General features: G+C 30.2%; 1 protein-coding gene across 1 annotated transcript; it reads right to left on the reverse strand.

The window, feature by feature from the left end:
• Positions 1-290: 290 nt before the first annotated feature.
• Positions 291-12,588, reverse strand: LOC103848852. The gene has a single exon (XM_033284745.1). The coding sequence runs from the start codon at positions 689-691 to the stop codon at positions 407-409; it is 285 nt and encodes a 94-aa protein (XP_033140636.1). The 5' UTR covers positions 692-12,588; the 3' UTR covers positions 291-406.
• Positions 12,589-15,733: the final 3,145 nt, after the last annotated feature.

Raw genomic sequence — 15,733 nt, forward strand, 5'->3', positions numbered from 1 at the left:
GCAAATCAAGGTTTTTAAACGACCATTTTAACATAGAACAAAAACATCTCATAAAGGAACAACACAACATAATCACAGAGAGTATCTGATTGCATCCTCGGTTTATGCAGTGATCTGATTGTATCCAAGCGTCTTGGTGATAATGGAGGTTGACATATCGGGTTGGTTGATATTTAGTCTCAGAAGCTTTGATAATTTTTTTAAGATATACGATTTTGTTTATATATTTGATAAGCATTTTGTTCAACAAATATATACAAAGCTTTTCGTAAGAAACAAAATTAAGCATATGAAAAAAGAACGTACACGAATATTATTGAAATGCTTTTTTATATAAGATTGATACTTTAAGTATATACGTAATATGAAAAGAAAAAAGCCTCAAAAGATAATAATAACAATTTGTTTAAAAAGACCAACCGTCATCGAAATTCAGATGATAGCTCCGGAGATCATAGCTACACTGGATATTATTACTACCACTCTTCCGCGACCACCTTAAACGTGATTTCAACCTCCAAACAAACTGCTTCAGGAGAACGCGAGGAGGTTTTCCACAACATGAGAACGCAAACGCCACAATCGTTCTTCTTTCCTCTGAGTTTCGTAGCGTCGCTGAAGCTGTCGTTGAGCTTCCGATTCGCTTTCCCCATCTCCTAAACTGAACTCTCTTGAAACCTTGCTTGTTCATAGCTTTAAGTTAGTTTACTCTCTGTTTGTCTCTTTGTGTGGTTTGAGAGAGTGAGAAAATGTTTAATGTAACGAAGAAGCAAAGAATGAGAGAAATATTTAAAGAGCTAAAGTTGACAGAAAGGAAGAGAGAAAGATAGAGGTTATGGGGCTTGCTACGTGTGGATGTATAATTCGTGGTCTAAAAGTGTATAATATATAGTCAAAGAATAGTCCAAAGTGCATCATCCTCCACCATATATCCCAATCTTTTGTCTAATAGCAATATGAAAAAGTGATTATTATAAAAATAATTAATTCAAATCTTTTTTTTTTTTTTTTTTTTTAACAAATTTTTTTTTTTTTTTTTTTTTTTAAATCTATGTTCTCTCTAATCTATTACCACTTTAATAGACTGCCCCGTGACGTAGTTTGCACTTTAATTTTCTGTTTCAGTGGCTAAACGAAACATCTATGGGCAAACCATGGCCTACAATTTTTTAAACGACCCATTGAACATAAAACACAAACATCCCTTTCTTATTATTTGACAAACACTTTTAATAACTAACCTTTACATCATGTGTTACTAACAGAAATGCCATTACTGATGTGGCAACTTTATAGCCCTTCTCAACTCATTTATTAAAATAGTCATAGTTTACTAGAATATTTACAATATAATACCATTGGACATATTTGTTACAAGACTTCCCTTATAATATATTACAAGACTTGTGGGATGATAATCAAAGGAATAAATGTATTAACTTTAGTTAACCAAATTAATTTTATACATAAACGGACTGTAACGTCATTTGTTTGGCTGTATAACCTCTTGGTACCTTTTTTATATGATATACTCTTACCAATGTTCAAGAACAAATAATTTCCGTAACCTTAGCAATAGTTTCATCATGAATAAATAAAATTCATGATTTACTATTCAAAAATAAGTCGATTGTTCAGAACTATTGGCACTATAATCTGACGTTGAAGTAGTTTTTGATATATATGTCAGATTAAAAGTTTTTCATATTTACTTTTTTTTTTTATTTATATTCAATTTCATGTTGTTTCGTAAGACTCGATAAATGACATTTGTTTTTGTTCAGGATAATAGTATATGTAGTGTAGTGACATTATATGTTTTATATATCTACGTGTTATACATATATCATTTAGTATACATATATCTACACATTATATATTTTACATGTTTTTTTCATAGAATATAATAAATATACTAATTGATATACTAATATTATTGGTCATGAATAAATATACTAATTGATATACTTTTAGCGATGGTCACATCAGTTATATTTTTTTTTGTTAAACATATAGAAAATATTTACTATACTTGGTTAAACCTGTGAATTATGTTTGGGTATAACATGTTTATTTTCATTTGAATTCTATTATTTATTTGGTATAACATATTTATTTTCATTTTGATTAAACTTAAATATTTTCGTGGCTTCAAATTTAGAATATTCAGAATTAAAAGTAATTGATTTTCTTTCCATCAATTATTTTGCGGCATCAACGGTTGGTGGGTAATTTAAGTTTATGATGAAATTTTGAATTATACAGCTAATGTCTTATATCAAGTAAAGGTTGGTTACTCATACACTTAAGGGAAGCGCATTGATTTTCCAACACAATGATATACTCAGCTTACCAATTTTGTTATCAAATCAAAATCAACAATTAATTTTGATTAATTATTTTTTGTATTTTATGGGATATGTGATATTTATGTTATTCCTGGACAATATGAACTCGATTATATTGTAAAATCAAAACGTTCTATATAAAAAAGTTAAACCTAATCTTGAGTGATTGCAAAATAAAAGAAAAAAGGAATGACATACTAAATTTCTTTCAATCCCTTAACTTTTGCAACAAAATTTTTTATTACGAAATTAACATAAATGGTGATAAACATTAAATTTAGAAATTTATTTAATTATTTCCGGTTAAGTTTAAAGTCAAATATCATTTAATATGGACTTCTTTTAAGTATGGAGATTTGTTGATAGGGCCTTTGTCAATTTACAATCCATCAGTTTGAATTTCCCGAGACTTGAGTCACTGGATTCAGCTTCTAATCTTCTTAGGTATTGTGATTGAGTTTAGTTCACAAAATATGGATATCTCAAGTGACGAAGAGTAAACCCAAACCATATATTTCAACTCATAATGGTTATTAAGGTTTAATAGTTGGTCTCTTTTACAATTTCGAGTCCTAATCAGTCTACTAAATTAGAAAATTCATATTATTTACTTTTTTAACCTCATATTATTTACTTCAATTTATTTTTATTTCTTCTACAATTTCTATGTACTCCAGAACCAATATAATTTTAATAAAATATAACAATATTTTTTTTGGACAACTAAAATATAAAAATATAACTTCGATATTTTAGTTTATTCACTCCGCGTAAGGCGCGGGTCATCACCTAGTTTAATAAATAAAGGACCAACACAATGACATATGTATTATATAGAATTGGAACTTGGATATATATTAAGTTACAAAAAAAACTTTAAAGTGATGTTTTCATATGCAAGTTAGCACTTTTCTACGCACTGATAAAACGCACTTTTAGGTTATTTATTGAGATTTAGCTTCGTAGTATAACAAAATGATAAAGATAGTACTGAAAGCATCAGAGGGAGTCGAAAGAAGAGGATGAGAAATTCTGAATATTCGATTAGTTGTAACTTTTATTGTAAGTTAAGGTGTTCATAAAGTTCGCTGTAAAAGCTTAACTGCAAAACAAACTATTATTTACACTGAAAATCTAACATGACGACTACAAAATGCAAACAAATGCTAAAATCTCTGTCTTTAGTGGTATTGTTTTTGTACTTTATAATTATTTGTAGTTAATGCTAGAGATCTGTTTAATACTTGGTTAGTGTCAGCTCCACATCACAAAGCCTAACTTTTTTTTTTTTACCCACCTTTTATAGACCAACGGACAACGGTGAAGCAAAAAATATATATAGGTATGGATAACTATCACTTTCGAAAAACCTTTATCAAAATGCTTAATAATATTAATAAAAATTTAACCAAAAATGCTTAACACATCAGATGACAAATTTTATCTTAACTTCTCTCTCATCTCTCGTTTCTCTCTAACCTTGCGGACACCAATATTTTTCTTCTCCTTGCCTCTCCTGCGAGGGTTCTCCGCCGATGACGTGATAGAGCCTTGCCTTTTCATTTTTTTTCGTCTTTTGGCTCAGTTTCCTATGGAGATTCTTGCCGTTTTTCATTCTTTGGTGTCAGATCTAGCGGCGATGGTGGAGTAGCCCTGATCGTGCGGCTCTCTGCGGTGTATGGCTTCACGGGTTGTATCCTCAGGTTTTTGCTGCGTTTTTTGCTTATAGATCCACATCAGTGGAGGTATCTCCATCCAAGCCGTGCGGTGGAGGAAGCTCCATGCAAGCCGTGCGGTGGAGGAAGCTCCATGCAAGCCGTGCGGTGGAGGAAGCTCCATCCAAGCCGTGCGGTGGAGGAAGCTTGTCGGTGAGAAAGACACTAGTAAAACGTTGGCTATAAGCCAAAATTCGTGAATATATGACAAATTAAACACGAAATGCGTAACAAAACAAAACAATGGAAAAATCGTAGTAAAAAGCCACTACGACGATGAAATCATGGAAAAAATTGTGACGTTTTGCCACGAAAATTTGTAAGGCAAGTTGCTACGGAATAGCCACAAATATTTTCACAGTAATTTGCCAAGAAATAGCCACAATTTTTTCGTAGCAATTTTCTATGAAATTGTCAATAATATTTTTCTTACATTTTCCCACAAAATTGTCACATTATCTTTCGTAACCTATTAATATGATGCAATACTTTTCGTAGTATTTTCCACAAAATTGCCACAATAGTTTTGGTGTCAATTTGTCATAGCTTTCCTCTATCTTCCTTCTCTCGATCTTTCAGATCTTGTTTAAATCGATATATATATATAAGGGATATATGATGGTTTTTTAGTAATTTTTCGACAGTTCTAGATAAACTTCTACTTTCAGTGGGAACATCCTAGGTGTTAGCTTCCCTGTAATCCCGTGTAAGTAAGGTAAGCCATATCATGAAGTAATCCCATGAATGTTGTTAGTTGTTAGTAAGGTAAGCCATGTCATACGAATATTTTCTGGCAATATATTCAAAAAGTTTATAAAAATTAATAGAAGAAAAAAAGGAGTTGAATGCATTGACGTGATTTTCCCCTATTGCATATATATAAAGACTATAGAGGAAAGATTATATTAGTTGGGAGAGTTACATCAAACAAAATTAAATGGAAAGCCCAAAGTGAACTGAAACTAGAACCCCAAAATTAAGCAACACCACAACCCTTAATAAAATGAAAATCGATATCATAAACCGAATGAAACCCTAACGCCAAATCAATGTTTAAATCTAACCATAACCCAAATAGAAACCGAACCCCCAAATAAATCAAAACCCTTACCTTAAATAAATAAAAAAACCGAAGTAAACATGCAACCAAAGGTGAATCGAAATCGTAGCTGTTTGGAAAAAATACTCAGATATTGAATTTTTCCAGACCCCAGGCAGGACACCGGCGTCCGGGTCCCCGCTAGAAGATGCCCCGATCCCCGCTAGGGAACGCTCTGGATCCCCGCTAGAAAATATTCCAGGACCGGTCCCAGGGACCACCCCTTCCTCCGGAAAATGGAAAACGTCCGATATGGAGAACTTTCCATATTTCCAAATATGAAAGAGTTAAACCTACTCAAACCGACTCGGGCCGACCTCAAGACGATTATATAAGGGGAGCCCAAACAGTAGAACAAGAGATCTACACTTTGATACTTAGAGATTAGAACTAGGCGACTAAAACTAGAGTTTATACACCAATCTATTGTAGTTCGAGCGCTTTGATATAATAAAACGTCTCCTTCAATCTTAATACTTGCAAATCAATACTAAATGCCAGGCTTATCTATCGTTCCGTAGTACTCACAAAGATCCTACACAAAAATCTCCTAACACTAACCAAACATGCAAAACCCAATGTAAAACATTACTTACAAGGGAGATTCAATCCTGGGGTCCAAGGTTAACGACAGTCAAAGATTTTGGTGGAAGGAGTCATGAACGTTTAAGTGGTTGACGAGGAAGAAATGAACAAAGAGGAGCGTCGTGAAGAGAGAACGAGATGCATAGAGATAGACAAGATGAGGTTTGTTAAAGAAAGGAGAGCGACGAGGGAGACGAGACGAGAAGAGATTCATATGGAGACCCAGAAGTAATGAGAGAGACGAGAGATTATAGAGAAAATATAATTGTTTGACACTTAGTGAAATTAGAGTCTGTGGGAAAATGGGTTTTGGGCCAATCTGGGAGATAGGTTTTAGGAGGAAAAGTGAATAATTTTGGGGAATGGATTTTGGAGCCAAAACTGAAATTTTGTAAATGGGTTGAAGCCAAAACAATTTTTATGGTTGGGTTTCTTTAGGGTTTTGATAGGGTATATTTAGGGTTTGTGGATTCTTTATGGTTTATATAGGGTTTAGATAGGGTTAAGAAAAATGTATTTATGTAGATTACAATTTTTTGTAGATATAAAAAATATATGGAGAGAAAAATATGTCTTTGTGGTTTAGAGTTTAGATGAATTTAATGTTTTGATTATGGTATATCTTCTTAAAACCATATGTATAATAAAAATTTATTGCAACTCAAGATCTTATATTTTAATTTCTATTACATTAATTTATTAAAACTTAACAACTTACGAAAAATTAACTTGGAACTTGAATCAGATTGAGAATTAGAATCAGTACAATACTTCTAAGTCATCTTCTGAAACATATTTATCATTGGGCGGAACAACTGACATCAAATCTTAATCCGCATCATCTTCTAAAACGAACGATTCAATGAATAACATTTTACTTCGTGCAAAAACTTGGTTATGTATATCATCTTTTAACGCAACAAGCGAAACTTCAGATGTTTCTCAAACCCCTTTAGGCAAAACTTTACCGCAATGTTTTCTTTAATTTTGAATGAGAACATCTTCGCTCTTTGGTATCTTTGTAGAGATATCCGAAATAAGAGTGCTATTTCTACAAAAATTAATAGTAATTAGTCGATAATAACATATATAAAATAATAATTAAGATTAACTACTATAAAATTAATTACTAAAATTGTAATGTGGACATTTTTGGGAAGTAGTTTCCTAAACGCAAATGAGAAAAATCATTGGATGATGATATCACAATCATGACTTTTCATGACTAAAAGCTTCAAATTAATCTCATCAATACATCTACCAACATTTCAAGCGTACCTATCCAAATTTTTTATATCATTCTTCAGCCATTGCAAAAATTATTATTTTTCCTTCCTTAGAAAACCGAAATATCAGGACCGGCATCAATCCATTTGCTTTAATATGTAACTCTTTCCTTCTGCACAAAGTAGGCAGATCCATCCTTGATTTAGAATTTTACATTGTGATATGCTCAAATTACCATAGAGAAATTCTCTCAGATAAGAGATTGATTGCAGGACTTGGGATCGAATCCACAAGGACTCTATGATTTCACAATAGATTTTAGTTGTCTCAGTTAAGCTAGATAGTAATGATTAAAACAGTAAGCAGGAATGAGAATTAAATTGATTGTAGTTATCAGGATGATGGAAGCTAAACTTAGGGAAACTCGCAGGTACAATAGAAATGTAAACTCATAGATTGACAAGGAAAAAATCATAAAACCGTTCTCGAATTCAGACTCATGTAGTGATCAATCAGCTCCCACTGTACTGATCTTCTAATGCTTAAACTCTAAGATCCCAACTCTCGCTGCGAATACAAATAATTCAAACAAGCATTAAACCCAGGCTGATATGTTCACCAAACGCCTAAACAAACTCCCGCTGTGCTTAGTCATTTAGTTCATCTAGTTTCAGTTCAAGTAAATGACCATGCTCTCGCATATCCCAATTATCCTAGAATCTAGGTTAAAGACGATCTGTCCTAAACATAGCATTAAGATCAACAAGATGAAGAACTGATTTATTTTCCTAGAAGTTCTATCAGATTAATAATTCATTTGATACCCCTTGAGGAACCCTAAATCTAACAAAGGATTACTCAGACATATGCATAGAGAACATCATACATATCTGAATAAATTGCATGAAATAGAATAGACAAGAGTAATAAAGGGAGTTAAAAATCTTCTTTTTGAAGGAGTTCAGATCTCTCTCTCCAATTCTAATCCTTCTGTTCCAAAAGTAAGCGTAGTCTCAAACAGTGGTGGCATAATAAAAATAAATCGGTTTAACACGTCCATGAGCTTCTTTGCAAATAGGGAAACTTATGAGAAAAATGCAATTCTTGAAAATATCATTGGTCTCTCCACTTCACACTACCGTCGATCCCATGGAAACATTGGTCGACGTTCACATTGTATCTTGACTCTCCTCTCTGCACAGCTACAGATTCTTTTTTTTTCTTTAAACTCTATTTTGCTCCATAATCTCCAAAGTGCTTCAAAACACACCTGAACCTGTAAATGACCTAAAACAGATTCAAAGTACATAATAAAGACTCTAAACATGGCCTAATTTATGGCATAAAATAGGTAAATATTGAGACCTATCAACTCCTCCAGAATTATCCTCTTGCTTGTCCTCAAGCAAAACATATAACAAATTTGTGGAAGAGGTTTGAAAATATAGAGACTCACCATTCGTTAGAACCACCACCTTTACCTCTGCAATGTTACAAGCCACATCAGATCAATAGCAACTTTAAAGGCACTTCCATGTAGTTAGCCTTGGCTTAGCAACCATACCATCTAGCCCACAGCTCACAAGACCTAATCTGACATATCCCTCCACTGACTTTATTTCTGAAATTATTCAATATATGTCTGCAAATAGATATCAGTTCTCTTCATTGGATGTCTCAGTCCTGAAACTAATACCGATAAAAATAAATATTATTTTTACAGATACCGAGAAGTAAGTTATAAGGAGTAACGATTACCTGCCAGACCGAGTGGAATTCACCATTCATACCAACTGGATTAAATCTTTTGTTTCTACCCTAGATAACTATTTTGACTTTCAATAGAAAAATTACAAGATACCTCTTTAAAATGCTTCCATGCTGCTCTATCAGAAGGGTGATGCATCATAAGAATGTATTTTGAAAATATCATCTATACTCATAAGATTTTTGAAATCTTTGTAATAATAAAACATACGTACTGCCTATTTATCTACGTGAACACACCAAACCAAACTCAATAATAGCGAAGAAACCAAACTCACATCATAACAAACGCTTGATTCAATAACTAGAATGTTGTTTCAAAAATATCAAAATACACCAAACAAACTCAATAATGGTGAAGAAACCAAACTCAAAGAACGGGAACACACCAAAGTACACAAAGAACTAATGCCATAAAATGTATTTGTCTACGTGAACACACCAACCCATAATATAAATATAAATAATATGTCTCACCATCACCGCTGTATTCTTCTTCTTAACTCCGCTTGTGTCTTAAAAGAGAAAGGGGGGCACAGATTTAAAAATTAGAAACCGAGATTTAAAGATACCAAATATTCTTTCGATCACATTTCTTAAAGACGCATGACACAAATTTAATAACTCGTTATGGTTGCTGGGATCACGACCTTCGCCCATAAATTCTTGTAGATGATAACGAGTACTTCTAAATGGAGCTAAAAAAATTCGACGGTTGGCAAGCCCACAATCTGCTAAATAAAAATTTCCTGCATAATTTAAACATCGCAAGATCAGTTGTATATACATATAATATTTTCATAATATGAACTTAAATTTGTCACCCATACCTTCTGGATCTTCTAGTTTGCAAGTGCTTCTTGTTAGAGCATCACTTAAAATTTTGAATCATGAGCTGAACCTTCCCACTCATGAATAATATACCTGAATTTTAGATCAAAATTGCAAGTCGCAAAAACATTTTGTGATACAAATCCTTTACGATTAAGATAGCTTGGAACATCAAATTTTGGCACCATTGCAAATATATGAGTGCCATCTATTGCTCCGATGCAATCTTGTAATGATAAGAAAAATTAAGATGTCAAATAAAAAACATATTGAATTTTTTTTATTAATAATACGTAGACAAAATCAGAACTATGTACCTTGAAGTAAGGATAAAACCTTGTGCTCTCTCTTATCTTTGCACATGTTGTCACTCCAGGCTTCGCCATCGGGTCTGGCGCTAAAGTATTCAGTGATTTTAGAACCTTATGAAAGTTCTCACTAGTGGCAAATACTGATCTCTTGAACGTGTCTATTGTGAAACAATATTTTGAACTCTGGCAAATAGTTAGGAGAAATGTAGCACCATCTCTTCAACGCATATATTACGGGTATCTCGCACACATGTTTTCACCCTAATAAGTTCACACAGCTTGAGAAATGAGCTTGGATACATGTGATATAAAGATTGAAAGTGTTCTGGTTCTTCCTTCAATGCTTTCTGAATGTAACCATAAAGAGAAGTCAAGCAGAAGTCCATAAGCATGAAGCAACACAGAGAATAATAATATATCTTATGCAACAGAATATACAAATAGCCTATAAACGAATGGTAAGAAGAAGTAGAGTACATTTATGTAGCTGGACGAGAAAATTTGTGTCTTATATAATGAACGAGAAATATTGTGTCTCATCGAGATTCTTTTTAGGAAATTTCTAGAAAGATTTTTGTATATTACCTTAGAAAGAGAAACTTTTTGAAAAATATATATTGTGCAAATCCATGATACTCAATAACAATCTCCCGAAATCAATACAAAATATTTGATAGCAATGTGGAGAATATTTGTTAAATCTACAAAACTTTTAAAAATCTTTCAACTTTTAAAATCACTAAACTCTTTCCAAATTCTAGTTCCAATAACCCCGTAAATGTTTTGATTCCATGTTTCCTAAAATAAAGTTTCCAAAAATGGAAATTTTCTAAAATAGTAAATTTCATAATTGGAACAACTCATGAAATAGAAACTTTCGTAAAATTGGAAATTTCAAAATGGAAACTTTATAAATCAAAAAGTTTCCTAAATTATACTTATGGTTTCCGAATTAGAAGACTAGGTTTATGATTTTCAGATTTGATATCCAAAACTAAAATAGCCATAACCTCTTAACCGTACCTAGGTTTGTCGATCTGAAAGATGATCTGGAAAGCTGACAACGAGGCCTTTCCAAATATTAGGGATTTTTCCGGGCTACGGCTGGGTTCTTGTATATTTTTTTGCAAATGATTCTCGTATATTTTTTTGCATTTGTATATGAATATAAATTGTGTATACATATTGCAATCGATTTTAAACTATCAAATTGGTAGAAAATTAAAAATGGTTTGTATTATCTTGTGACTAACGAATTACAAATAATTAGAACTCACAATTTGTTTTTTTTTTCTTCTGGAAATCATATATAGGATGATAAGAAAGATGGATTAAAAATTAATTAAACTTAATTATGATTTATTTTGTTTTTCTTATTTTTAAGGTTTGTATAAAGCAATAGTAAAATTTACAAACTGATTTAAACTTTGTTTTGATTAGAATCATTGTGTTCCAAAACCAATTAACTCAAATTGAATCAAAATCAATCCATACTTAAAATTATATTCTCTGCACCAGTTCATGAAAGCAGATTATAAATAAAAAATAAATAAAACAGACCAAACCAAATTATATAACAAACTTTTTAAGCAAATCATCACCAAAACTTAATATTTATATAACACAAACCAACAATGACTATCCAAATTAAGAATTTTGGCCTCGTCTCAAAGACCTTACTCTTTCCTTTATGTTGGTTTGCAGTTTTAATGATTCCTTGTAATAAAAACTCCAATGATTAAATTAATGTCATTTTGGAGCTGCATGATATTAATAGATCTGAAGACAATTAGAGGATATTAATAGATCTGAAGGCAGATAAAGGGTATTAACATTTCTTATTATCTCACCTAAAAAGATGGATTGGGTCAAATATAATCTAAACTATTAAAACAGGAATACAAATAGGAAATAACCCTGAATTTTCCTCAATAATTACTTATCTATGCCATTGGATAACAAACCGCCTTACAACACTAAAATTGTCCGTAGCTAACCGGATCCGTGGTTTGTATAACCACCTCCTTAATATTAGTTAGCTCCACAATCTTTTTAAAAATACTACAATTTAACGTGACTTGATTACAACTTTCTTTAGTGGAGATCTTTTGCCGTTTATAATAGAAATATTATATTGAAAAGATATTTTTGAGACACAAAACTCAATTAGCTCCACCAAATAACACAAAAATCTAAATCACTCCACAACAGCCTCTGTTTTCAAGCTATCACATTAACCCAAGCGTAATAATCTTTCAAATCCAATCGATATTCTTATATGATCAACTAGAATATTCCTTTCATATATACTATCACTAAATTATTGGAAACATGTTAATCTTTTTATTAATTTCCATTTCATCTACAACATTATTCGACATACCAATTTAATTGGAACTAAGGATGTGACTGGTTTTCCCGCTATCATCTGCAAACGCAGTTTTGCGGTTGCTAGCGGTTATTGGCATTTTGCAACAATCAATCAAACCGTTCTAAACTATTTCAAACTGCTTTAAACCTCATAAATTCAAAAGGTGGTTCCAACTAGCGTTTGCGGTTGGGGGCGGTTGCGGAATGATAATTTTTTTTTTAAAAACAATATAAATACAAAAAATAAAATAATTAATTAAAAATTTGAAATTGAATTATAAAAATACTAAATTATATCTATTATATTTTAACTAATATTATAAAATTTTAAAATAAAAATATTTTCTATAATTTTTAAAAATTTAAAACTATAGGAAGCAACCGTCTTTCGTCGTTCAAAGGCGGATAGCCTAGCACGCAATGTCAGGAAGCAATCGTCTTTCGTCGTTCACATGGATCAAGATCTACCAGTTTAGTTCACAGAGTCAATATGAGTTTATATAAGTTGATAGAAAAAAAACTATAATTTTCTAAATATAATTTTTATGCTTAATATATTATTATGATTTTTGATATTTTTATAATTACATAAAATTTAAATATTGTTAATTTATTAGTTAACCCCTGATGTGTTTGGTAATTAACCAGTCATATGTATCTCGCACCAATTTATAACCGCATAACCAGTCATATAAATCTCTTAAAACCGCTAGAAACCGCAACCATCCGCATTCGTAAATTCTCACAACCGCAACAGTTGTGTTTGAACGAGTCAGGCCCTAAGCCAGTTATATTATTATAAATATAAGACTACTCCTATTAAACTTCTAATGTAAGAGGTTTATAAAGTATTGTTGTAAATTTAAATTTCTAATTTTAACATATTCCTTTCAAGTGTTAAAAACACTATTCTTAATATTTTGTTAAGATTTCTTTCTTAACATGCATAGTCGCACTAACAATATAAATAAATTTCATTCCTATAGTATGATAGCATATTCATATTAAGAACAATATAAAGTTATAAAAAAACACCCGTGCGTCCGCACGGGTCATAATCTAGTGGCTTATTGAAATCTTTACATAACTCTCTCTCCACCAGTTAACATTTTTTAACAAAAAATAAAACTTAATTTAGAGTAGATTCAAAGTCAAGAATAAAGGCGTTCTTTGGTTTTGACTTTTGACCAATCCCTTTTGTTCTTTAAGGTGTGTTGTACTTGAATTCACCCAATTTATATGCCTCCTTCGATTCATATACCATGTCTCTCTTTCACCGGTGTGTAATGCCTTATCACACATTAATGTACATCTGCATGCATGCAACCCATATCCATGAGCCATCCATGTTTCAAACTGCTCAAAACAAACACATTTATCTGTAAAAATGTGAGTTTTTTGGAAATAAACCAACTTATCGTGATCTCATGATCTTGGTTTCAGGCTTATCCAATCTCTTTCCAATGCGGTAAGTATCCAGCCAAGGTATAGCAAATAAGACCATTTAAAATTCGGGTGAAAATCTCATTACCTGTTTAGATACTCCATATTTGGATGAGAGGAAGTGATGAACATTGAATATGAGATTCAAAGAATAACATGTATATTATTAGTCCGGAGTAAATATCCACATTTGGACAAATCTTATATCAAAGAGAGAACCTCCTTCTCGATTGCAACAACTATCTGCAGACATGATAAATATATATATATACTAGGTAATTTTTCCGTGCTCATACACGGGTATAAATATTTTTAAACTAAATATACTATAATAATTGATTGCAATTTATTTTTATTTTTAAATTAATTTATAATTTTAAATTAATTTATAATTTGTATGCATCATTTATATTAATAATATTATATTACTTTAATTATACATATGATTTTATATATGTTATATCTAATCGATTTTGTTGTTGTTATAGTCGATTTAGTTTTCATTTGGATAAATTGGATTGTATCTCTGAATTCAACAACAATATGTTTTATTCTAAATATATTAAAATTTTAATTAATTTCTTATTTATATCTAGGTGGTTGTTGTCTTAGATATGTAAATATATATTATGAAGATTATGTATAATTTAAGATATATTGTGCTTAGAATAGAATAAAAAATAAACTAAAGTGTCTGATTCCAAATTACATGAATTAATATAACGATAATATTCTGAAGTCTCGTGCATATATATAAATTTTACAAAAAAAATAAATTGTAACAGTTGGTTAATATTTTATTTTCATTTTTAATATGTTTTGAGTTATCCTATGATTTATATTTATAAAATAAATTACAATTCTTATAAAACTATATTTTCTTATCGTAGTTAAATCTATGATTTTAGATATAAGTTGGATTACTCGAGTCACTCACGTTGTGAGTATATATTGAGTTACATATACTCTTTCAAATTCAAAATAAAGTATAATTATTTTTATTATAGTTAAGTCAAATCATATCAATTTTATTTATCTTTTAAATGGCAGTTCATAATATTTATCAAATTATATGCTGATGTTTTAAAAAAATATATATATTAGAAAATAAAGATATGATCAATAAGAAGTTACAAGCATAATTAGCTGATACATTTTTGCAAGCTCATGAATACATATCAATATTTATAATAATTTAAATATTTTTATAAATTCTAAATAACTATATGCCTTTGTTTATTGAACAGAAACTGAAATTTATTTTAACTAATCTTAAAAATGAGGATTCAGATTTGCTTTGATATTTTGATTATGGTTATATTAAGTTCCACAAACATAAAAACATAAAATTTAAAAAGAAATTTAATATTAAGAAAACAAATAACTGTAATAATGATAAAATATAATATATCTACCTCATTAAACTATTTTGTAACTATTTGATCAAACAATGTTTATTTTTAAATTTTTTATAATATCTCTTAAAAATAAACAGTAAACAAAATTGTGATTGTATTTGAAAATAATATTATATAAGTAAAATATAATTTATAGATTTTTTTTTGCTGTAATTGAACAATATTATAGTCGACTAAATATATGAAATATAAATAAAGCATTTCAGTAATACTAAATATAAACTATTTTTAGTCAATTAAACATATATCAGTTTATGTTACTTAATTAATTTATGTAATCATCTAAGAAAATAGATAGATATATAAAAATGTTTCTATTACTTTGAATCTTTTTGTATTGTTTAAAATTATGTTTTAAAATAAATAATATTTCTTTTTCTAATATCAAATTTATATTTTTCATCTAAAAAAGTATAGATATAAAGAAAGTATTTTATTACTTCAAAAGTATATTTATGTTATTTAAAAATATTTTTTAAATTTAATATTACTATTTTGTGAACTTTCCATTTTTTATGAAATCATATTATATATACATTTATTTTTCGTTTCTCAATTCGTTTTTTCTTAATTCATTAAGGGTACCAGTGTAATCAAAAAATTTAATTCATATTATATA

The sequence above is a fragment of the Brassica rapa genome, chromosome A02 (assembly GCF_000309985.2).
Source record: "Brassica rapa cultivar Chiifu-401-42 chromosome A02, CAAS_Brap_v3.01, whole genome shotgun sequence".
NCBI classification, from domain to species: domain Eukaryota; kingdom Viridiplantae; phylum Streptophyta; class Magnoliopsida; order Brassicales; family Brassicaceae; genus Brassica; species Brassica rapa.

Coding starts and splice junctions, on each gene's coding strand:
- LOC103848852 (XM_033284745.1), bottom strand. CDS start 691: ATGAACAAGCAAGGTTTCAAGAGAGTTCAGTTTAGGAGATGGGGAAAG.